The sequence below is a fragment of the Crocodylus siamensis genome, chromosome 9 (assembly GCF_052110815.1).
Source record: "Crocodylus siamensis isolate JL-2025a chromosome 9, ASM5211081v1, whole genome shotgun sequence".
NCBI lineage: Eukaryota > Metazoa > Chordata > Crocodylia > Crocodylidae > Crocodylus > Crocodylus siamensis.
This window is the reverse complement of record NC_143403.1, coordinates 54,483,339-54,508,296: the sequence shown is the minus strand read 5'-3', so window position 1 is coordinate 54,508,296 and position 24,958 is coordinate 54,483,339. Positions and strand designations below refer to the sequence as shown.

The window sequence follows — 24,958 nt, the reverse complement described above, 5'->3', positions numbered from 1 at the left end:
CATACACACAAACACACACAGATCAACGTGACATGCCTAACCCAGCTGGGTTGATCAGCATAGACAGGCTGACACCCTCATATGCCAAGAATCAGTTCATCGAAGCAACAATAAACTGCAGTCAGACACAAGCACACAGTTAAACGGAATACCTCTGAATCCGGCTGGGTGTCCAGCTGACACCCTCATGGGCCAGCATTCAGTTCATTAGGGCACGTCTGAGCCACACTGGGTCAATCAGCCTGTACAAGCTGATCCCCTTATGTGTTTCAAACTCAGCATGTCCCGATCTTTAGCCTCTTGATGAGCAGACCCCACACTATTTTTGGGCTTCACAGGGATCTTTGCTTAGGTAAAAGAAGTGTTGCTACAGAGCAAGTGGGAAAGGAGAAGTAGAGAAGGAAAAATATACCCAGTTACTACCAGTTTGACTATAAAAGTTATTTGTTGCTAAGTGTATGAAATATATAATGATACTAATAGTAATAGACATGCAAAAGGAAAAACAAACACAAACAATTACAATACTACCCTGGTTTCACAAAGTATTTGGGGAAACTTAGCTCTAGCTTAACTAATACAGTTCAGATTCAGAAATCTATACCTAGAGAGAAAAGAGGGAGAGCGAGAGCTGGGATCTCACCAGTCCAAGGCACTCAGGTTGCAATGCTGACAGGTAAAGTTCTTAGCACAATCCTTAAAGGGAGACAGTCTGTTTCTCCCAGCTTCTTGAGAACAACAGCGGATGGTGTTAAAGAGACTTCTCCCCTTGAAGCACACACACACTTTGCTGCTTTACAGATTTTTATACCCTCAGTTCAGCTTCTTCAAAGCATTCTTAATAGTGTAAATAATTGTCTTTTCTCTTGACAAGGGGTTATCTGGTTTGGAACATCTCAAGAAACTGCTTGATAACCAGGAAAAACATGAAGTTAAGGAGTAACCAGACACTTAGGAGACAGCTTGAAATTCCTATGGATAGCAGATGTACTTGGATGGGATACCTCATTGTTTCTTCAGAAACAATAGATAGTTTCATAGTTAGTAGGGTCAGAAGGGACCTGAGCAGATCATCAAGTCCGACCCCCTGCCACAGGCAGGAAAGGATGCTGGGGTCAAATGACCCCAGCAAGTCTTAAAGACCCCCAGGGTAGGAGTCAGCACCACTTCTTTTGGAAGCTGGTTCCAGATCCTAGCCATCCTGACAGTGAAGTAGCGCCTCCTGATGTCTAATCTGAATTTACCCTCTGCCAGCTTGTGACCGTTACTTCTAGTCACTCCTGGCAATGCTCAGGGGAACAGGGACTCCCCCAGTGCCTGCTGGACCCCTCTGACTAGTTTGTAACATCCCCCCTCAGCCTTCTCTTGTGGAAGCTGAACAGGTTCAGGTCCTGTAGCCTATCCTCGTAAGACCTGCTCTGCTGCCCCCGATCATGAGAGTGGCTCTCCTCTAGATCCTCTCCATGTTGTCCACATCCCTCTTGAAGTCTGGCACCCAGAACTGGACACAGTACTCCGGCTGCAGCCTGACCAGTGCTGCATAGAGGGGGAGCATCACCTCCCTGACCTACTTGAGATGCATCTGTGGATGCATGACAAGGTGCGGTTGGCCTTCCTGACTGCATCCCCACACTGCCTGCCCATATTCATCTTGGCATCAATGACGACTCCAAGATCCTTTTCTGCCTCTGCACTGATCAGAAGGGAGTTCCCCAGCCTGTAGGTATGGTGCTGGTTCTTCCTGCCCAGGTGCAGCACCTTGCACTTGTCAGTGTTGAATCCCATCCTACGCTCATCCGCCCACCCCGTAACCTGTCTAGGTCTGATTGTAGCCTATTCCTTCCTTCTAACATGCCCATATCCCCCCACATCTTAGTGTCATCTGCAAATTTGAACAGGGTGCTTTTTACCCCCTCATCCAAGTCACTGATGAAGATGTTGAACAGTGCAGGCCCGAGGACCAAGCCCTGGGGGACCCCACTGCCCGCATCCCTCCAGGTCAAAAATGACCCATCCACCACCACTCTCTGGGTGTGGGCCTCCAGCCAGTTGGCGACCCAATTGACTGTGTAGGTGTTGACACCACAGCCCCCCAGTTTCTTAATGAGAACAGGGTGAGAGACAGTGTTGAAGGCCTTCCAAAAGTCCAGAAAGACTATGTCCACTGCTACCCCTGTATCTAAGGATTTGGTGACCTGGTCGTAGAAGGCCACCAGGTTGGTCTGACAGGACCTGCCTCTAATGAACCCGTGTTGGTTGCCCCTAAGCATAATCTCCCTGCTGGCCCCTCGTAGACATGTGCCAGAATAATTCTCTCAAAAAGCTTACCCCTGATAGAGGTAAGACTAACTGGCCTATAGTTCCCCGGGTCCTCCTTCCTTCCTTTTTTGAAGATGGGAACCACATTGGCCCTCTTCCAGTCCTCTGGCACCACACCAGAGCACCATGAGTGGTCGTAAAGCCATGCCAAGGGTCCCGCAATGACCTCAGCTAATTCCCTCAGCACTCTGGGGTGGAGATTGTCTGGACTAGCTGATTTAAATACATTCAGTCCCTCCAGAAGTTCCCTGACTAGATCCTCCCTGACCCTTGGCCTAGGTGCACCTCCCCTGGGGCCTGAGGGGGGGCCCAGCAGGGGTGCTGATCTGGTCCCTGCTCAGGAAAATGGAGGCAAAGAAGTCGTTAAATAGGTTAGCTTTGTCATCTGAGGTGACGACCAAATTTCCTAGCATGTCTTGCAGGGGCCCCATGTTACCCGGTACCTTTTGTCCCTTACGTATTTAAAAAAGGACTTCTTGTTGTCCTTGATCTGGGAAGCTAGTTCCAGTTCCATCTCTGCCTTGGCCTTCCTGACTGCTCCCCTGCATCCCCGAGTAACCGCAGTATAATCCTCCCTGGTGATGGCCCCTCCCTTCCATTGGGTGTACGCCTCCCTTTTAGCTAGAAGACATTTCCGGATGCTTTTGGTGAGCCATGGGAGCTTTTGTGCCCTCCTGCTCCATTTGATCCATGTTGGGATTACCTCTCTTTGGGCTTGGAGGATCGTCTCCTTAAGGAGCAACCACTCTTTTTGGACACCTGGCTTCCCTCCCCTCCAGGGCCTCAGTGCTTCCCCAACTATTCTTCTTAGCTCATTGAAGTCCGCCCTCCTGAAATCTAGGGCTGCTGCCTTGCTGTAGGCCTTTGCCACCTTGTGCTGGATGGTGAATTCCAGCAGGCGATGATCACGGTCTCCCAGGTGGTCGAGCACCCGCAGCCCCCTCACCAGGTTGTCACCCGTGGCCAGCATCAGGTCCAACAAAGCATCTCCCCTGGTGGGGCTGTGCACCTCCTGGATTAGATGGGGGTCCTGCATTTGGGCTAGGAACCTATGTGAGTGGTCAGACCTGGCTGACTGCTCTTCCCAGCAGATGTCTGGAAAGTTCAGGTCACCTATGATGACCACGTTCTTTGTCCTAACTACCTCCGTGACCTGACTTAAGAATTCCTGGTCTAGCTCTTCCCCTTGGTGGGGTGGTCTGTAGTAGACCCCCACTGTTAAGTCTCTTTCCCCTCGACTGCCTTGTATTCTAACCCAGAGCACTTCCGTGTGCCCCTCCTCTGACCCTGTGCTACCTGATGGGGATGTGTATTCCTCCTTAATGTAAAGCGCCACACTCCCACCTTTCGTCCCTGTCCTGTCCCTCCTGTATAGCCTATAGCCCTTGATATTCACTGTCCAGTCATGTGATGCTTGCAGCATCAGAGTTTTGGATTTTTACTTGTTGTGAACAAGCCTCTACTTAGCATGACTTTTTCAGGTAGTGTTCATAACTTTCTGTGGGGAGGACTTCCACCAGTCATCCCGGGAAAAGTATGACAACACTTGTGATCAGGGCTCCGATGGGCTGGACGCTGTGATGAACCCTTTACCATTGTTCAAATGTTGCCCATACCCCCTCTGACTTGGTCTCTTTGCCTCAGCATTCCCTAACCTGCCAGCCGAGTTTTAGTCAATCAAGTTTAAATAGGCCTCTCATAGTGGGACTGGGGAATGTACAGCCCGAGATGCCAATTAAAACTTTTACTTCTGCTTAGAGGTGTGTGTGTCTGTGGGTTGATTAGCATTTGGAGCACAGATTCCCCATCATGCAGTGCTCCCTTGCTTATCTGATCCCAGAATTCACTGCAGTCTTTGCTTCGGGCTTTCTGTTCTCCATCTTCCATGTAAATGAATGGTCATCTGGTTCCATCTAGGATGCAAATGAGACCTAGGGCAGTTGCTCACTTATCTGGAGGCTTTGGGTACATCTCCCACTGCATCTTAATCAGTTTTGTTTAGGTGTGGGGGGGAGGGAATTCTTTGTGAGTCAGACAGGCTCTGTCCTGTGTCAGGGTTCCCCAACAACATGGAGCTGAGAGGTAACAGGGCTGGGGTTATAAGGTGCCCCTACCCACCTTTCACTGGGGAGGCAATTGGCTTGGCATTTCTGGAGAGATGCCCCACCACAGGCAGCCCCACCAAGCCATCCTTCCCTAGCAAGTCATACCCAGGACCAGGAGCTTCCCACTATCCCCATAGCTCCGGCCCTTACCTCCAAGGTATTTCTGAGTAGCCACTCAGCTGGGTGACGTCTTCGTGGTTGCCAGCAGCAGACTGCTGGCTCAGCCCTGAGTGCCTGAGCTAAATGGAGTCTGCTCAGCTCTCTCTTTCAATCACATGGCCCTTACCAGGTCATGTGCCTGCCTCATCAGGGCTGCCCTGCTGTCACTCATAGCCCTTAAAGTGACCAACAACAAAGGTGCTCTGTCATACTGAGCTTATATGCCCCCAGGGCTCTGCCTCCTTCCACTCATCTGACCGCCTGCAGGTGCTGTCCAATTACCCCATTAGGCTGTTGCTCAGGCAACCTTCAGCTGTGGAGCTTTGCCAAGCCTGCAGGGCTCCCTGGCCAGGCTGCTTCATTCCTTAAAGGAACAGGGACATCTTAGTGCCCTGCTACACAGCCCTTGATTAAATTCAATGTTGGAAGACATCAGTTATTAAACCTAATGTGTTCTCTCAAAAATTTTGTATCTTTGTATTCCTCCCTTGGGTAATTTCATTCAAAACTGTAACATCATGGATCCCCATTTGCTTAGTTAGGTCAACCATACAATCCCTTTGTACTACCATACAGGGTTCCTGTCACAGTGGGGTAAGGCACAGAGCAGTGAGTGACATGCCCACATACAACTTGGTGGTCAGTGGAGGGCCAGGAGTAAAACAGAGGTTGCCCAGATCCCAATCCCATGCTCTGTCAGTGAGGCCACACTGCCTCTCCATCTCAAGCTTGAATATCTCACATAGGGCTAGACAAACAGTCTCTCCCTACAGCATACTGAGGAGCCAAAATTGAGATGCTTTACTTCCAACCTCTGCTTTCACTGCTGGACCTATGGTATCCAGCAGATGCCTGAGAGAAGCTTTTCATAGAAGCGTCTCACATTCAAAAGTATTACTCTAGAAATAAAGTACTTCAGTAATTCAATTTATCTTGTTCTTTTGGAAGCTGGAGTTGCCAACATATTATGGTGAGGAACACAAAAGAAAATAATTTAATATATTTTTAACAAATAATCTATTGTTCTAGTGCTGCATTATCTCCTGTGCTACTGATATTATCTGGCACTACCAACTCTGAGTATTAATAAATGCCATATTTATTTGACTAGAAGATCATCCAGATTATAAGACAATCCCCCCACCCCCCAATAAATAAACTCTATATATGGAAAATATATACATTTATTATAACTTTCCAGATATAGTATCTAATTATTGGAGGTTTCCCTTGAATATATCCCCTCCCACTTCTACAGCAGGGAAATAGATCTGGGAGGCCAGAGAGCCCTTTGCTCCCTCCTCCCCAGCGTTTTACCCTGGCAGCCCCTTCCCTCTCCTCTTACTGTCAGACCCTGCTCTCCTGTTGAGAAATATGGACCAAGAAGGAGAAAATAATCTACACAGGCTATATGCTAAATTCCCTCATTTTCAAAGAAGTGTTGCCTCATCAACATCCTCCACCCATGACGTAGCAAGAGTGTTTTAAAGCATACATTAAATGAAATTCAACATGAGTTGCTCATAAGTGCTTTGTGATTTAGACCAGGGGTTCCCAAACTGTGGTACACATACCTCTGGGGGTACCCAAGACATATCTTGGCGTTATGTGGAGAAATTATGTAATGGCAGATTTAATTTTAATTATAACAATAATTGGCACTTAAGGTGTTAAAATATAAAACATATGATGTTAGAGGTATGCAGACAGCTGGTAAACCTGGAAGGCAGTACACAGTAAGAAAAATTTGGGCAATTTTTTATTTAGACAAACAAAATAATTGTAGAAATAGCACTAATGTGTCAGCTATTTACCTACTGAAACTCTTCATTTTCATTTGCTTATTAATAAATTTAAATGATTACACTGAAACCTTAGCAGCACTGGACTCCACATGCACAGAAATATATAAATAAAGGGTACATTTTTTTTCTGATGAAATAGCTTTAACAATACTTACCTTATAGAACCAGAAACAAAAGTATAGATTTTTTGTTTTTTTGTTTTTTTACAAAAGTATAGACTATGCATCATATTAGCTCAAAGCCCAAAGGTTTTATGATTTCCCATACTGTTCCCTGGGCTGGACCCCACCAGAGTCAACAGCATTTCAAGCCATGGTGAGCCACAACATTGCATGCAGTTCACCCAGAATCCCTCTGTCACCTTCTCTCAGCCTGGAGCATATGATTATCTTTATGGCAAGGGTTGCCAGAATCTGGAATGGGCTTCCAAGGGAAGTGGTGCTCTCCCCTATCTTGGACTCTTCAAGAGGAGATTGGACAAGCACCTGGCTGGGGTCATATGACCCCAGTGCTCTTTCCTACCCAGGACAAGGGGTCGGACTCAATGATCTATTGAGGTTCCTTCTGACCCTAACAACTATAAAACTATGAAACTACAATTAGTGTGGCCCCGTCCTCCATATTGACCCCATGACTCAGCACTGCTCAGTATGGGTGTATAAACCACATACCTCCCACAAAGGATTGATGTGCTAATTAGCCACCACTCGTAACTGAAACTGGGAGTTCTTGTCACAAATCCTGGGATACTCTAAAAATATATATGTAGATGAGGAACAGGGCAATCTGGTCCAGTTTCACCACATGGAAGGTGGAGCCACACTAATTATAAATGCCATGCCAAGAGAGGGCATGGCAGGGGGATTCTGAGTGAACTGTATGCAATGTTGTGGCTTACCATGACTTGAAAAAAAGTCAGCAGTGAAGAGGATTGCATTTAATGGGCACTTGTATATGTCTTGTTCATATGGGTTATACTAACTAGCCTACCTTCTTGGTCTTTTAGTTAAGACCAAGCAAGACTGTGGGCATTCTTGAGTTCCAATGCTTCTAAGCCTAGGACTTGCATGTAGGATGCCTGCCATGGATTTCTGAGAGTATCTCAAGCCCTAGACTGATAACAGGGAAGATACTTACCCAGTGATAGAACCACATAGACTCGAATGACTTAGAACTTGACTTACTGGGCTTCACCCAATTCAAAACTGATTTCGCTTTGAGTAAGATATTAAGTAAAATAGTATTTGCCCAATGTGGGTCATGGGCCATGTGTTTTATAGTCATGCTCAGTGTTGGCTCCATTTAATCACTTTCATAGCTGGTTCCCACTGCTAAGCAAATGCTGTTTTTGGCTTGCTTGAGATTTGGCTTGGCTGGCTCGCTTTTTGAGATTTTTCTGTATGTAATCAGAAGCTAAGGGGCTTTTTTCCCCATGCTGACAGGGGGGGAAACTTGTCTTATATTTGAGTAAATATGGTAAGTAACTTGCACAAATCAGTTATAGATTAGATAACAGGAGCGATATAAAACAATCTCTTCTCCAGTCCCTATTAACTGAGTTTTTATTGAACATGACTTAATGAAACACGGTGATACGGTTAAGAGAATCATAAGAAACAACCTGCTGGTATTGTGGGTCAAGTACGACTGTGTGAAACTCAGCTGTTTACAGAAAGCATGAAAATATTTTTGTGCAGTGATTTTCTTTGTGGTAGTGTTGAAGTGATGGTTGCAGCTATGATGGTCCACAAATTACGCGAGACAAGGGTTTTTGTGGGTGATATCTTATTGGACCAACCATGAAGTAGGTCACCTACAAAAGTCCTTGCTTCTCATTTCTTTGAGACAGTTCTTCAGGTTCTTTCACCCCTGAGTTTTCCTTTTAGTTTCAATTTTGAATCTATAATCTTCCCTGGGAGTCAGATGAAACAGCAGAGTTTCATCTCATTTAATTGGAAAACCATGTGAAACCATACATGATTTGATACAAAGAAATTAAGCTGGTGTAGAGTGCACTAAAGGTGAATCTGCACAACCTCTGTGATAGGCATGTTTTGAGCTTTAAATTTAAAGCGAAACATAAAACCCAGGTAAATTTTGTGCTATCTGGTATTGATGTAAACTCATTAAACAGACCAGGTTCAGAGACTTGCTTTGATTAAGAAAATGCTTTCATTATATATGCTAGAAACATCAAAGAATGGGTATGAACACCAGTTATTTCCCCATAGTTCCTATTCTTTCCTATAAGTTATAGGACTTAATTCTTCCAACTCTGGAAGCAAATGTCACTCTAGCAGCCAATGGCTGGCCAGCAGAGGAGGTAGTTCTGCTAAGACATGGAATAGGCTGTTCTTCTTGCCACGTATCCTGAAGCGTTGTTTTATGCTCTGCTTAGGAGAAACACTAAACCTGTTAAAAATCTAATGTTCTGAAAATTCACCGCAAAGTGTCACCTTTGTAATGCACTTCTTTCCTGCCTCAGGCACGATATTCCAGATCAATTCCCAAACCTAGGTGAGCAATGCAATTCGCTATAATGACAATTCAAGCTGTAATCACACAAGTGTAATGCACCATGACTGTACCAGCAGTCTGACATTTGGCAAGTTTACTAAGACTTTAATAACAATGTATTATTACATTTGATATGCTTCCCTTAATTCATTATGGAAGCAGCCTTTAGGAATAGAAATTGAACTTTTGAAACTGATTAGATTGTTTTGAATTTAATAGCATGGAGATTGTGTGGACCCTACTGGTTAGCTGCTGTTCCAGAGATATGTCAAACAATTTGCTGATCATAAACCCTTTATTTTTATGGAGCACCTCTTATTCTCCAGTTAAGCTCAAGTAGATGGACCACCTAAAATCTAGTATTTATATTCAAAAGTCAAGCAACCATTCTTAACGAAAGATTGCACTTTGTTATAACAACATAATTTTTGAGCACACTACTTGCTTCTGTTCTGTCTATACCCCAGTTTAACATTTAAACTTTTTAACTGTTAGATAACCTCTTTGAAGGTTTACATCTAAAAGAGAAATCCATTTCATCTGGAGAAATAAATGAGAGTTGGGAAATGGGGAAATCCTAAATTATAACTCTAGTTTGCTATGGGAAAGACACTTCACTTTTTTATTCAGTTTCTCCCTATGTAAACTGGTGATAACATTTTCTCACCTATTTCCCTAGATTGTGTGAATTAATTGATGCTGAGCAATGTGAATAGGAAAAGTGTTGTGTCACGATTAATAATAAAGCCAGCTACTTCACCATTAAGAGATTGATACTCCTCTTCTAGAATGACTGCAGAGAATGACTACTAAGAATTGATACTGCGTACATGCTCATGAACAATGCACACCACAGTTGCAAGATAAATCAAACTTACATAGAATGAAGAATAAAACTCAAACCTCGTTTCAAAAGTACAGGTTTCCATCTTTTGAGCTAAATAATCCATTTAATGTCAGTGTTGTTATTCTCTTTTAAGGTTGTTGTGACACTTGTACATAACAAAAATTGACTTTACTTTTTGTCCTTTAAAAACAGTGAAGAAGATAGGTACAGAAAAAGGATGTTAGCAAAGAATTACTTAGGTTACATAATCAAGTAGGAACAATCAGGAAATGCCAGGTTTATCGATACCCTCACAAGTTTAATTCTGCTCCTTTGTGCACAGATATTACAATACACTCTTAATGATATGATTATGCATTGCTATATTTTCTCACATACCACATTCCTCAAACAAGACATACATCTTTTTTTGTGGAAGGCAGAATGAAGAAAAGAAAAGATTTTTTCAGAGTTACAGCTGCAGAGGCAGAAACCGAGCCTAAACTTCACCTCTTTCACCCTCCATTTCCTGCTCAGGAAAAAGCTAGAGCTTTAACCCTTTCAAAGCTAAACTGTCATCAGTTCTTGGTTGCTCAGCCAAAAGCTGGAACTTTAACTTCTGCTGAAGACTGGACTCGATGGGTGGATCCAGAATCTTGAAAAGAGCAACAGTCTTCAGAGTTGTGAAACAGGAGAAGAGAGACCAAAAGTAGCTAATAGCTAGCAAATTGGTGAAGAAAGGCTAGCTTGAGTAGTGGAACATAAAGACCATTAAAAAAGGAACATGGTCATTAGCACCTGTGGAGTGAAGTGCAATTAACAGAAACTCAGATAGATATTATAATATGTTATGAAGTCAGTTGACTCCATTAGCACTGCATGAGTAGAAATGCCACTGCTGTTGCTAGGCAGCTGGTTTTAAACTTTGGGAAAGTTTAAGCAGGAGTAAAAGCAGGGTACGACTATACCAGGCATCACCAGGCTTCCCTGCCCAATCTGCTTTTCCTTCCATGTGGCTGCTGAATGGAAGAGAAGGAAAAGAAGCAGAAGCTTTTTGCATCTTACAGCATCTCTGAGCTTTTATTCTGGTCAGAAAATCAACTTCCCCACCTAAGACGTGTCCTCCAATTTTGGAATATTAATTTTTGGGGAAAAGGTGATTGTAGAATGTGAGTAAGCATGGTATTTCTTTCCAGGACCTCTTCCTATATAGTGCACAAGCTGGATGCATGAAGAACTAAATTAAGACAAGCAGGGAACCTAACTCTTGCACTTCTTAATCTTCAATTGTTTGACTTTAAAATGTAAATACATGTCATTTAATATAGAGTTTACATATAATGTGGGGGGGATGCGTCTAAGTTAGTAAATCCAAACAGTAGTACACAGTTTTAAAAAAGTCTAGAGAATCTGATCTGATGTAGTATATATGTTGAGGGTGCCAGAAAGATATGTTACAATGTAGTCTCACCTGTAAATTTAAAAAAATTACATTTAAACTGAACTTATTTTTCCCATGAGCAGAGACATAATTAGCTATGTTAGTCTGAAATCAAATGGAAGGTAGTATAGATTTCCAACCTTATAGACTAATCAAAATAGATAGATATATAGTAGGGCTGTGTGAAGCTTTTATTGTTGATTCGATTCAGAGGAGATTCAGCAGCCAAATCTCTGAATCTGAATTGAATCAGGAGACCCATTAATCTCTCCGAATCGAATCAGAAGCCTCCAAATCAATTTGGAGAGATTTGATGATTTGGCCATAGACACAGCATTGTATGTTTTTTCTACATACCTCAAGGTATCAGCTTGTGAACACTGAGGTGGTAGGGCAGATGGAGCATCCAACAGGAGCGTGTGGGGAGTTCCCCACATGCTTGGTGGCAGACTGAGCACTTCTGATCCACTTCCGGGTCTGTTGCGGAGTGCACAGGGGACCCTTCCCTCCCTCCCCCCCAGCTTGGTGACTGCTGCCTCCTGGGTCTGGGGGGGGCACCCAGGGTCCCCCTGTGGTTGATCACTGAGCTAGAGGGGTGCAGGGGGTCAGACCTGGAAGTGGACCGGAAGTATTTCCCATGGGACACTCCATCTGCCCCAACATCGCAGCGTTCAGAAGCTGTGCCTGGTACCTTGAGGTACATATAAAAACATAAAGCTGTGTCTACGGCCAAATTGCTGATTCTTTGAATCAGATTCGAATCTTCAGATTCAGCCGAATCAAATTGGGACAGTGAACCGCATCAGAGAATCAAATCACAGTCCCCCAAATCAGGCCGAATCCAAATCTGAATCAAATACTGCCCACTTTGCACATCCCTAATATATAGCAAAAACTTTGGCTAGTTGTTCAGGTATAAATCTACCCAGCATTCTACTTATTTTTACCCATCAAGTCAAATACTCTCGTCCCATCCTGCCCTTGCTGACAACATCACTATCTTTTCTGTCACCTAAACTCAGTCTTAATGTTCCTTTTGACTCCTTTCTAGCCCTTCACTCTAAAATCTCAAAAATCTGTGTCCCTCTCTCAAGCTCTACAATCAAATTATTCAGTCTTCCTTTCTACCACTTCCATTACATACCTGGAGAAGATATGCCTCCAAACGTTTACTAAACATTTAATGTACAGCAACACCTTACATACAATAACATAACGCCACTACAGTAATAGACAAAGTTAAGCTTAAGTAGGTGTGAAAAATGGGTGGATGATTGTGATGAAGGATTATATTCGGCATTGGACACACAGTTGAATCACACTAACAATCCATTTTCAAGCATTGTAATGTTTGTGCTTGTCAGTTTTTGGTCACATAAAATGTCATTTTCATCGGCCACATCAATGGTCACCAACCATCAATGGTCGATCTTTATTGACCAGGGGATCCTGGAGCCTCTTGAAGTCAATCCTAGGCTGGGGGGCTGAGCACATGCGTGCATGCATGCTCACCTCCCCCAGCCCAGCAGGTTAGGGAGGGAAGGGGCAGACGCCTGGGGGGCATGTGCAGTTGGGCTCGGGGCACAAAGCCCAGCTCAGAGTGGCAGCTGGTTCTGCTGCACACAGATTGGGGGGACATGTGCCCCCCTCAAAAGTGGGGCAGTACCAGCAGCTGCAGCAGCTCTGAGGCAGGGAGTGAGGTAGAGGCAGGGGCAGGCCCTGCATAGCCAGTGCAAGGTGTGGGACATGGGGAGGGGGGACACACAGCCTGGGAGGGCACTGGGGAAAGTGTGCCCCTGGATCTGCTGACAGGGTGGGGGTGAGGTGGGTTACCAGCTGGGGCTGGGATGGTGCCGGCCCCTCTTGGCCAGGCTGCAGTGGTGGCACTGGGAGTGAGGACATGGGTGCCAACCATTTCTGGTGCCAGCACCGCCCACCCCAAGCACAAGCACAGGCCAGGCTTGCTGAGCACAGCTTGGCACAGTCTTCCAGCTTGCAGCTGGAGCTCCTCCCACCCCCATGCCCACCAGCCCCCAGGTCTTTGGTGGGGGGTGGGGGCAGGCTGCGCTAGACTGGGCTGTTCTCGCTGGGCCTGGGCCATGCTGGTGCTAGAAGGGGCGGTTGGGCGGGGGCTACCCCCACCCCTGGCCTCCCTATCAGTGTCACTGCTGCAGCCTGGCCAGGAAGAGCCGGTGACACCTCACCTTGCTGGCAGATCTGGGGGCACACAACCCCCCATGCCCTCCTGGGCTGTGTGCTTCTCCCCCCCATGCCCCCCCCAGATGAGCTGCTTACGGCTCCATCCCCCGCTGCACGCCAGGTGTTCAGGGCCTGCCTCTGCCCCATTCCCTACCACCCCGCTGTTGGAGGGGGGGTGCAGATTCAGGCCCCAGTGGTAAGGGAGGGAGTGGGCCTAGAGCTGGGGCCTCGATACGCCCTGCTCCCCCCCCACAGCCCTTTCCCCTCCACTCTCCCCGTTCCCCTAGCCAGACTTACCTGCTTGGGGGGAGGGGAAGAGGGGGTATAGATCTTTGGTTCCTTTTTAAATTCCCGAAGTGATCTCTGACCTGAAAAGGTTGGAGATAATTGGGCTACATAGAGGCTTTTGAACCATGCAGTTTTAACCTTGAGAAGAATTGTGAGTACAATGTATGGAAGTGGTGTTGAACTCATTTGGAGCCCTGGGCCGGATCCAGATTGTGAGGCTCCTTGAGGGCCCAATCCATCCCAGGGTGGCGGGGGGGCAGCTGCCATGGTCACTGCAGCAGTAGGTCTGGCAGTGCCAGGAATCCAGCAGCAGCAACGGGTCTGGAAATGAGGGTCCACCAGAGGGTTGATGGAAGGGTTCTGGGGGTGGTGGCGCCAGGGAGCTTTTCACCACCAATGGCCATAGGTCACAGGGCCAAACGCGGCCCAATGGCAGGCCACACTCAGCAACTTCAACTATCCTGCTAGACCAGGTAGAGTGGCTCCATGGGCTGGCTTCAGCCCACAAGCCATATGATTGATATGCTTGCTTTATGGTAATACACAGCAACAAAAGTACAAATATCCCAGCAAGTCAGACTCCATCCATGGAGGTCAATGCCATCCATATACAATAGTTAGTAAAAGTTCTTAATTCCTTGCTGCTGTTTGTGATCTTGGTAAATAGAGGAAGTGTTAATGGGGCACACCAGCTTTCATGATTAAAAGCAAATCTACAATGTCACCTCAGATGAGGAGCGTGCATGGATTTTGTCTTCTCTGATGATTATCATGTCAAGGGTTCACTCATACAAGTTATCAGTGGAGGTTATGAAGCTTGTAGGAAAAGTTATTGGACTAACTGCCACAGTTATGTTCTTCCATCACTGAACAGAAGAGTTATTTTTCTATGTTCTTTCAGAGAAAATATAATATTTATGTGATTAATGCCAAAAGAAAAAATTGAACAGTTTAAATTTTACACACCAAAAATAAAAAGGGAACAAGCAGAGGTTAGCCAGAGCAAAGACAAACTATCTGAAAAATCCTGCTATGTTAATTAAGCACAGAAGTCTCCATGGAAACCCAAGTTGGGCATACTTATATACCCATTTTAATTATATGGAAAGCTCTGCAAAGGAAGCAGTGTGCACTGAAGGTATTAAAGTATTTCAAACATTTCTTGATGTATATCCAGCAGGTCTCTCAGGGGCATAAGATGATGTACCCTTTCATTTACATTGTAAGTAGTAAAATCTCTCTTATGATGTGACACTATGAACTCTAAAATTGTAATCATAGTGTAATTGTGCTTGCAACTGCTCTTTTGTTTTACATTATGTGCAACTAATCTCTCATATGTTTTGGTGATAGTTAGGTGATTAACTGAAGTTATCAGTCCACTGATAGTCTTTTCTGTACCCTCTACTTTTCTCACCTATTCTGGAGGACTCCTAACATTCCAAATTTCTGAGTCCCTGCAAGCAGTTGTCATTTTAGAAAGCAAAAATCACCATAAAACTATACACCTCAGAAATCATTCCTACTTTCCTTAGAAATGTCCCTTAAAAGTTACCTTATAGTCAAATAATGTGTACACACATTCAAATAATGTGGGAGAATTCTCCCAGGTTTGTTCTCCTGGTAGAGTGACTTACCCACAGCCATATGTACAGATGTTTGAATGATGAGGTCCTGGAGACTGGAGAGTTTACATTGCTGACAGGGGGAGGAACTTGTGCACACACCTCAGCATGCTCTGCAGGCTTCCTTAGTCTGCCTGGCAACAGACGGCAGCAGTGCATAGTAGGGTAGCCCTGACTGGCTGACACAGACTGCCCATGATCAGCCTAGGTTTCTGTACCGCACAGTGTGGGGATTGCTAAGGGGGCATGTGCTAGAACAACAGAGTCCAGCGAGCAACACACTGTCTTCCTTGTGGGGAGGCCTGCCCCTGAGAGACGTGCTGGATATACATCAAGAAATGTTTGAAATACTTTAATACCTTCAGTGCACACTGCTTCCTTCGCAGAGCTTTCCATATAATTAAAGTGGGTATGTAAGTAGGGAGAGGGGGAGATGCTGAAGGTCTATGTTCTCTTCTGAGACAAGCCACAGCATTCACTGGAGTGAGTGCCATGTTTTGCATTTGGATCTTAATATAAGTAGACACATGGGCCAATTCTTTTCCTTTGATTTATTAATATATTTTAAAAAATCCATTCACTTTTCCAGGAGAAACTCTCCTGGGACTGATTTAATCCCTGTTGTTCCCAGGTTTTTTTTTTCCTGGAGTAGACATTTTTACCCTAGAAGAAAAAGTCTGAATATCTGTACATTTGTGGTTTCTCTTAGGAAAGCAGCAACTTTCCCACAAGAAACTGAATGTCTGTATAAGGCCAAAGTGATTTTTATTAGTTCTGTACCAGTGTCAGGTTTAAGCCCCATCAGGTCTACCAATGGGAGCTTTTACATTATATAGACAGAAATTGCCCTCTTCCCATGTAAAAGGCCTTTGGATTTGACTCCAGTCTGTATATGGTGCATACAACGCAGTTTCAACTCTGTAGGCATTTTGAGGTATCTGAATAATGTTACAGCATCTTGATTCTCAGGCAATTGTTTGTTCAAAATACCCAAGGGCAGACAGGAGCAATGTTGGATAAAGAAAAATGTTAAAGGTGCGTACAGCAAAGCAACTCTGGAGCAGCCGTTCACAGGAGTACTGTACTCCACAAATTATTCATCTTATAACTGTTGATCTGGAGAAGTACTACATGAAGTACTTGATCCAAAGCATTTGGATCTTAATATAATTTCATAGTTTCTAATATAAGTAGACAGATGGGCCAATTCTTTTCCTTTGATTTATTAATCTATTTTTAAAAAATCAATTTTTTAAACCCATCTGTAAAAATATAGGTTTGTTAAATTATGAGTCTGTACCTAAACAGTACAACTGAACAATTTAACCAGGGTGCCAAGGCATCCTGGGGTGCCTTGAGATTCTTTCAAGGGTTCTGTAAGGTGCCATCGAATGTCAGCACTCTTAGGTGTGCAAACATGATTCACAAGATAAACCAAGATATTTTAAACAGGAACCCATACTGTTAAAAGCTTTCTGACCTTTTGTGGTCTTTCCAAGCTCTTTGCAACAGAAGAACTGCTCTATTATTTTTCTGTAGTCAAAAAAATGAGTGAAAACTAGCAGGTGCCTCAAGTCTCCTGAGGGATGCCCTAGACTGAACAAGGTGTGCTTTGAGTCTAAACAGGTTCAGAACCACTGGGCTAAGCCATAATACCTTCTAGGTATTGGAGGGAGGTGTGGAGAGGTACTTCATTTGGCTACTTATTTCATAGGGAATTAGTAAGTGTTCTCCCCAAGCGTGCTGGATCTACTAGTGCTAACCACTTGCCTTGCCTCAACAGCACTCCTCAGCAGGGTAGTTGAATTATGATTGCCCTTTGAAAGTGTGGACTAAAAGGGAAAAGCTCCTTGCATTACCTCTTTGCCTTAGCCTATCTATGCGGGCACAGCTGTTATTTGTCCTTAAGCTTCAGTCTGGAATAGAATATTTTTGCAATAGAAGTTTTAGTCCTTTTTAGTTCTCTAAAATGAATACCTTGACAGATCTTTAACTACAGCAATGTGAATAATGCCAGGGTAATTTCTAGCCAATATAACTGCTGTTTTCTTCTCCAGTTTTGGTTTAAAACATTTCATTGCTGATGTTGTTATCAATCTTATCTAGTGACCTATTTACCTAAAAGCACACAATTACAGAACAGACTCTTATCACAAGTACAGAGCACACTGGGACATTAATGACACCGAGCATTTTGTAGAATTGGATTGTTTAGGGCTTGGTCAAAAAGGCCACCTGCTTTTATGTAAAAAGTCAACAAGCCACCCCAGAGGTTTTGCAAATGAATTTGTCACAGCAATTATGGCAAAAGAAACTATATGAACATGATAAAGGTGACTAATATCACCATGCACTGTTACACCAAGGAATCAGAAAAAGACCTTTAACACACTGCTCTGAACACTTAGGAAATCAAAAATGCGGTCTGCAAAGTGACATTCTTTGACTTACAATGAATCAGTGTCGTCTGCATAGTGTGTGCCCGACCTTTGAGAGAGAGAAAAAAAAGAAATTCAACCCAAATCAAGTAACTTTCAATTATATGTAATGGATGCTTAAAGGGTTGACTTTTAGCATTTAGGCACAGACTCACTGTGGGTACAACGCAGGATGGTACATGTCAAGGGGAGTCATGCAAAGAATTTTAAAAAGCTAGGGCACCAGGTAGGAGAGAAGCAACTTAATCCTGCTGTTCTGTATGACATGAATGTACTGCTTAGCTGCACAATGATACTGCTAGAGTAGACGGGGCAAAAAAGTGAGAACAAAAGTAAAAAAAAAAATCAGTGTAGTAAACACATCACAAGACACTGATGGTGCTCGTTGAAGGATGAGAAGAGGAGCGTACTGACATACCAGGAAATTTCAACTTCTGCAGATAGAAACACCATTGCAAAGTGAGCCACCCAACTGTCTTCAGATAATAGACACTTTATTGGCCTGAGGAAAAGCAGGCTTCCTCAGGTCATCTTATCACAAATAAAAGTGACCTGAGGAAGCACAGTTGATGCCTGACACCTTGTCCAACAACTCTTCCAACGATACATTAATTGAATAAAAAGATATCATGAAAAAAATCCTTGCCTCTCACACAAATACTAAACATTTTGAACCTCTTCTGTCACTGTTACTGGTTGCAGCATAGAAGTGTTGGTTTCAAAGGACTGCAGTGGGATGCAATTCCTTTGTCTGACTGGCTGGCATTGCTTGCTGTTCTCATTGCAAGATAGATGTTGTATTCCAATGACTTACATCACCGCAGATCTTCCAAAATACAACAGTTAGGCATTCAAATACTGATTGTAAGTTTCCAGTGATAACAGATTTACTTAATAACAACACAGAAATAAGCAATAAAAATACAGCTTTTGGGGAGCCTATTTGTTGGCTAATATCATACGCTTATCACCAGGCACTTAAATAATACTATAAATGTGTAATTAGCTAATGATAATTATACTCTTATGTTCACATCTTCCTATGTAATCATGTCCTAATAGGTTCTCAATCATTTTTTAGTTCTTTCTGGGAGATTTTCCATTTAAGAGTGCTTGTCAACAGATACTAGTTTACAGAAGAACTCCAGCCCAGGTCTAATTCAACTCCAACTAGCTTCAAGCATCAAGGACAATAAAAAGTCCTTTTTCAGATATGTCGGGAATCGGAGGAAAGCAAGGGCAACATTGGACCCCTGCTGAACCAGATGGGACAACTGACAACTGACACCCAGGAAAAAGCCAACTTTTTATTAAATGGGTACTTTGTGTCGGTCTTTCATCAGTCCCATGGGACGCCCGTGCCCGCTACAGGACAGGGAGGTCTGGGTGAGGGAGATAGTCACAGGAGCACTGAGGTGTCCTGTGCCTTAAGTAAAGGAAATGGCTGGCTGTCAATCAGCAGGGCAGCAGCTGTGGGTTGCTGTGGTAACCAGCCGGTCAGGTGACTGGAGGGGGGCAGGGCCAGGCCCTTTATAACAGCTCAGGCCTGGGCCCAGGAACACCTCCCCTCTGACAGCTGCAGCTCTGTGGGAGAGCTGAGCAGCAGGGTCAGTGATGGTGGCTGGCTGGCTGCAATGATCCAGGGAGAGAGAGAGAGAGAGAGAGAGTGAGAGAGTGTCTAGACAGCGGTAGCGACTGAGAGTCAGCACTGTGTGCAGGTGGGATTGTAAGCCGGTAGGCCTTTTGGTACGTTATAGCCGGCTGGCTGACTGCTTGGTTTGTTTATGATTACACCGGAGGACCAGGTGAGGCTGTAGGGGTGCAAGGAGGCCTCACGGGGGCTCCCCAGTAGCATGGGGGTTCCCGGTGCCCAGCAGGGGCACAGTGAGTAGTGCCACGGTGGGCACAGCACGAGGAGTGCCGGAGAGGCGCTCGGGGTGTGGGGTTTGTAGCCCCAGCCACGAGAGGTGCAGCACAGGCCCCAGAGTGGGGCAACGGGCACGAGAGGTGCGGCACAGGCCCCAGAGTGGGGCGAGAGGCTCCAGAGAGGGCAAGGAGCGGCAGAAGAACCGTGAGACAGGCCCAGTGGGGCGAGGCCTGGGCCTGGCAAGCCCAGGGGTGCCGGTAGCAGGGTGCAGGTTGCAGCAGCAGCCCAGGGGCGCCGGTATCAGGGTGCAGGTTGTCAAATCGGCCCACGGGCGCTGGTAAAGGGGCGACAGGCGCGTGACTGACCCAGGGGTGCCGGTAAGGGGCTGCCAGTTGGTGGGATAGGCCCAGGGAGATTGGAGAGGGGCGCCAGGGTGTGACAAGCCCCAGGGGCGCCAGGTGGGTGACAGGCCCGGGGGTGCCAGAGAGGGGCACCAGGGCAGGACGAGCCCAAGGGGCGCCAGAGAGGGCGTCGGCAGGCAAGGACAGAATAAACATCCAGGAACAGCTGCGAGGCTTGGGGCGTGCTGAAGGGGAGGTAGGAGGCATGCATTGCCCTTAAGGCAGGGGTGCGCCGAGGCACCCCATACGGAGTAGGGGTAGTAACACTCACACCATTCACCAGGGGATAGAGGCAGCCTCCCTTCTGAACTAATTGTCATCAAAGTCATGGCGGGCGAGAACCAGAGGGTGCTGAATCACCTTGAGTGATGGTAGAGGGCGCTAGGGAGTACACGGCCACTCCTAGGCCCCACTCCCTCACAGATATCCCCTGCCCTCCATCAATGCTGACCTCGTAAAGGAACGCCTTGAGAGGCTGGATACCTTCAAATCAGCTGGCCCTGACAATCTACACCCCAGAGTACTCAAGGAGCTGGCAAGCGTCATAGCTCAGCCCCTGGCACAGATCTTTGAAAACTTGTGGCGCTCTGGTGTAGTGCCCGAAGACTGGAAGAAGGCCAACGTGGTGCCTATCTTCAAGAAAGGGAGGAAAGTGGATCCAGCTAACTATAGGCCCATCAGCCTGACTTCTATCCTGGGGAAGATCTTAGAAAAGTTTATTAAAGAGGCCATCCTTAATGAACTGGCTGACGCCAACATCCTAAGGGATAGCCAGCATGGGTTTGTTGGGGGTAGGTCTCGCTTGACCAATCTCATTTCCTTCCACGACTAGGTGACCTATCACCTGAACAAAGGAGAAGAAGAGAGTGATGTCATATATCTTGACTTCAAAAAAGCTTTCAATCTGGTATCCTAAAATCACCTCTTGGCAAAACTTGCCAATTGTGGCCTTGGGTCCACCACGATCTGCTGGCTGGGAAATTTGCTCCGTGGTTGGACCCAGAGGGTAGTAACTGATGGAAACCAATCGTCATGGTGGCCTGTGACCAGTGGGGTCCCCCAAGGCTCTGTCCTTGGACCCATATTGTTCAACATCTTCATTAATGATGTGGACACTGGAGTCAGAAGCTGACTGGCCAAGTTCGCCGATAACACCAAACTTTGGGGCAAAGCATCCATACCAGAAGACAGGAGGGTGATCCAGGCTAATCTGGACAGGCTCAGCAAATGGGTGGATGAGAACCTGATGGTGTACCTGATGGTAACACGAAAAAATGCATGGTTTGCCACCTTGGGAAGAAAAACCTGCAGCATCTTCATAGGCTGGGCAGTGCTACGCTGGCTAGCACTACGGAAGAAAGAGACTTGGGGGTCATCACTGACTACAAGATGAACATGTGCCTGTAATGTGATGCTGCGGCTAGTAAAGCGACCAAAACGCTGGCTTGTATACATAGATGCTTCTCAAGCAAATCCCAGGACGTAATTCTCCCGTTGTAGTCGGCCTTGGTGAGGCTGCAGCTGGAGTACTGCATTCAGTTTTGGGCTCCACAATTCAAAAAGGATGTGGAGAAGCTTGAGAGGGTCCAGAGAAGAGCCACGTGCATGATCAGAGGTCAGTGAAACAGACCTTACGATGACAGGCTGAGAGCCATGGGGCTCTTTAGCTTGGAAAAGCGCAGGCTCAGGGGTGATCTGGTGGCCACCAGTATCTGGGGGAACGTTTGTTCACCAGAGTACCCCAAAGGATGACAAGGTCGAACGGTTATAAACTACTACAAGACTGTTTCAGGCTGGACATAAGGAAGAATTTCTTTACTGTCTGAGCCTCCAAGGTCTGGAATAGCCTGCCATTGGAGGTGGTTCAAGTACCTACACTGAACACCTTCAAGAGTACATTGGATGCTTATCTTGCTGGGATCTTATGACCCCAGCTGACTTCCTGCCCTTCAGGTGTGGGACTAGACTCGATGATCTTCCGAGGTCCCTTCCAGCCCTGATGTCTATGAAATCTATGGAACTCGCAGAGGGTTCTAATCTCCTGACTATTCTGTTTAGACTTCACTGTGACTAATGAAAGGCTAACTTTTGGAAGGCCCATATTGCAAATATATTAAACAGATTATATTTTTTACTTCTAGCAATTCTACAGTTCACTCACCCAGTGGTTGAAATGGTAAGGTATAGTAATCTGAATATATAGTGAATCATAATAATATTCCAGCATAGTGCTATGGCAAGGTACGTTTGGTCTTTTAAAGTAAAATCATATTTTATTACATAAATTAGGTTGAGATTTACAAAGCTACTAGGGGGTTTAGCCACACAAATCCCACAATAATAAAAGAGTTGGGCAGTTAATTCCCCCATGAGCTTAGAAAATCTCCAATTTAAGTTACAGTCATACACCGTATTTTTAATACAGACCTGACCGAGATCAAGCTCATTTTTGCAGAAAGTATACATTTTTAACCTGGTAATTTGACTTAAATCTCAAATACCTGTATTCAAATTCAATTTCAATATCTCCCTTTATAATGCCCATATCCTGTGCAAAATTTCCACTGACTTCCACATTGTAATGGAAAGATCAAACTTAAAAGGTATTTGTAGGTTCAGAAGAAAGTTTTTAGAGGTCAAAGATGATGGCTATATTGGTAGTACACCCATGTACCCACAGAACCATACCTTTGACTTAAAAGGGCAAGATGATCAAACGTTAGAAAGTTAGAAAAATAACGCATGGGAACCAGTGCCTGTTTGAAAGCTTTAAAAAGTCAGTGTAAGTCTTTATATCTCTAAATGTTCTTCCAACATAATTCTCTGCAGTGAATGTAAGCAGTGAGTAGACAGAATCTCCTCTGCAGTGGGTGATTAGTCTCTCCTATGTTTTCCTCCCATCTACCACACCACTACTGCTTGCCATAACAGCTGCAAGCAACTGGCTCTTGGGTATCACTTTAGAAAGTATAGCTCAGTTGAAATCAAGGCCTACATTATTATAGTTACTGGGGTGCTGAGAGTAGAAGAGTATTTGGGCATATTTACACAACAGGTGGAGTTACCTCCCTTGGATGAGAGCATGAACATAAGGGAGACTTAAATTTTCTGGCATGAGACAGCAATCCTACAGCTAACAAACAGGATTTTACAATTTCATCTCAGGTGCAACCAAGCAAACTAATGTTTTTGTCATTAAATCAGACAGTAATGAAGACCCATGGTAGAGCTCTACCCACTTACACAATATCTAACAGCAAGGGGACTATGATGAAGTAATACTTAAATGGGTATTAAATGTAACAGCAGATCCAGCTAACAATAGTTGACTTTGTGAACTCCGATACAGATACAGTTCGTAACATGAAATAACTTTAACTGATTCAAAGGCTTTCACACCACCCTCTTTGATAACCTTTTCCACTCCTAGCCCCTCATCTTTTTCTTTGACCCATCACCCTGTTTCCAATTCTGAGATGTCCCTTTTACACTCGGTTCCTAACTCACTGCCCATTCTATAGATCAGGGGTATCAAATGTATGGACTGCAGCCCAGATCCAGCCCAACGGATGGGCAGAGTGAGTCTGACACCCCTTCTATGAGCCCATCATCTCTTTGATGACTCCTGTTCTCTGTGCAACCACCCTTTTCTCATTCTTATATATTGCCTCTTCTGTTTGTTTTCTTTCCTTCCTTTTTCGGGGTGATCTGATTACCCATCCCACAAAAGAGTGCATTCCTCCTTCTCTAACTTTCACTCTTATTCCTCTAATTCCTCTGCTCTGTTAAAAGAGTAAGTACTATAACTTTCAACTCTGAATACCTCTCTTCTTGGTTCTCAATCTGCAACACAAAAGGTCAGAGCGCTGCATTTGGCTTTGTTTGTACAGATGTTCTGTGCTGTCATTATTCATTCTATTATATTGGAATTATTGATTATTAGGCCAGCACGGCACCTTGCTGCAGACTTCCTTCTTGCTCTTTAAACAGAAATTGACTGAATGCTCTTTTCTATGGGAATGCGTCTCCTCAATTTAATTACAGCACGATGCTCTTTTCACATCTACTGAAAACCAAAAATAGGAAACAATAGAAAACAGAGCCGGAGAGGCAAGCCTACCTGAGGGAGCTGTCCCAAGTAGTAGAGGGTGAGTTTCTTTGGCTCCAGGTAGAGCATTTCCCCGAGCTCCTGGTAGGGTTTCCAGTTGGGGGTCCAGTAGCCTTGCCGAGTGAGCTGCTGGTGCCGTCGGTGGTAGTTCTCCCAGAACACGTCCTCCTGCCTGGGCTCCCAGCGCTGGTACACGGTGCTACTCCTGGCCCGCACCTTCACGCCTTTCTGTGTGGGGCTGGGCAGTGGCTTGATGAGCACGAAATAACGGGGGTCCAGCGTCTTCGTGTTCCCGGGCATCCTGCCCCTGCTGTTCATCGGCTCCTTGGCCTCTCCCTAACGCTGCAGGCGGGTTGGGGCCCCTCAGCGCTGCAACAGGGGGCTGCAGCCTGGCCCCTGGGCCGAGCCCAGCACAGGAGCCTGCCCCTGAGCAGCACTGCCAAGGGCACGGGCCAGGGCTAGACCAGGCTGTGCGGCCCGGCGTGCCCCTGGCACGGGCCTGGGCCGGCTCCTGCCTGCATGTGTACAGGCCTGGGCCGGGGGCGCCGCGCTGGGAGGCGCCGCGCCGCGTCCCTCCCCTCCCCTCCCGCCGCCGCGTCCTCCGTTGCCCCGGCAACCCGCCCCGCCCCGCCCGCCCGCCCGCGGGAGGCGGCAGCTGCCCCGGGAAGGCCGGGGGAGGTTGCTGGGCCCAGCAGCGGGCCCCGCGTGGGGCAGCCGCTTCGTCCGCCGGCCGCCTCCAAGCCGCCGTGCTTGAGAGAGAGATTGACTTGGGGCCGTGCGGCCTCGGCCCTGCCACCTGCACGGAGCGAGCCCCTCTGCCGCCCGCAAGCTCGGGCCCTTGGGCCGACGATCTGTTCATC

At 45.9% G+C, this 24,958-nt stretch overlaps 1 protein-coding gene across 1 annotated transcript in view; it reads right to left on the bottom strand.

Moving 5' to 3' along the window:
* CCDC60 (coiled-coil domain containing 60) overlaps positions 1-24,634 on the bottom strand; it is a 151,423-nt gene extending 126,789 nt beyond the window's left edge. The window contains exon 1 of the mRNA XM_090062608.1: positions 24,111-24,634. Coding sequence (XP_089918734.1) covers positions 24,111-24,416 — 306 coding nt within the window. The 5' untranslated portion in view covers positions 24,417-24,634. The remainder of the gene's footprint in view (positions 1-24,110) is intronic.
* Between the last annotated feature and the right edge of the window lie 324 nt (positions 24,635-24,958).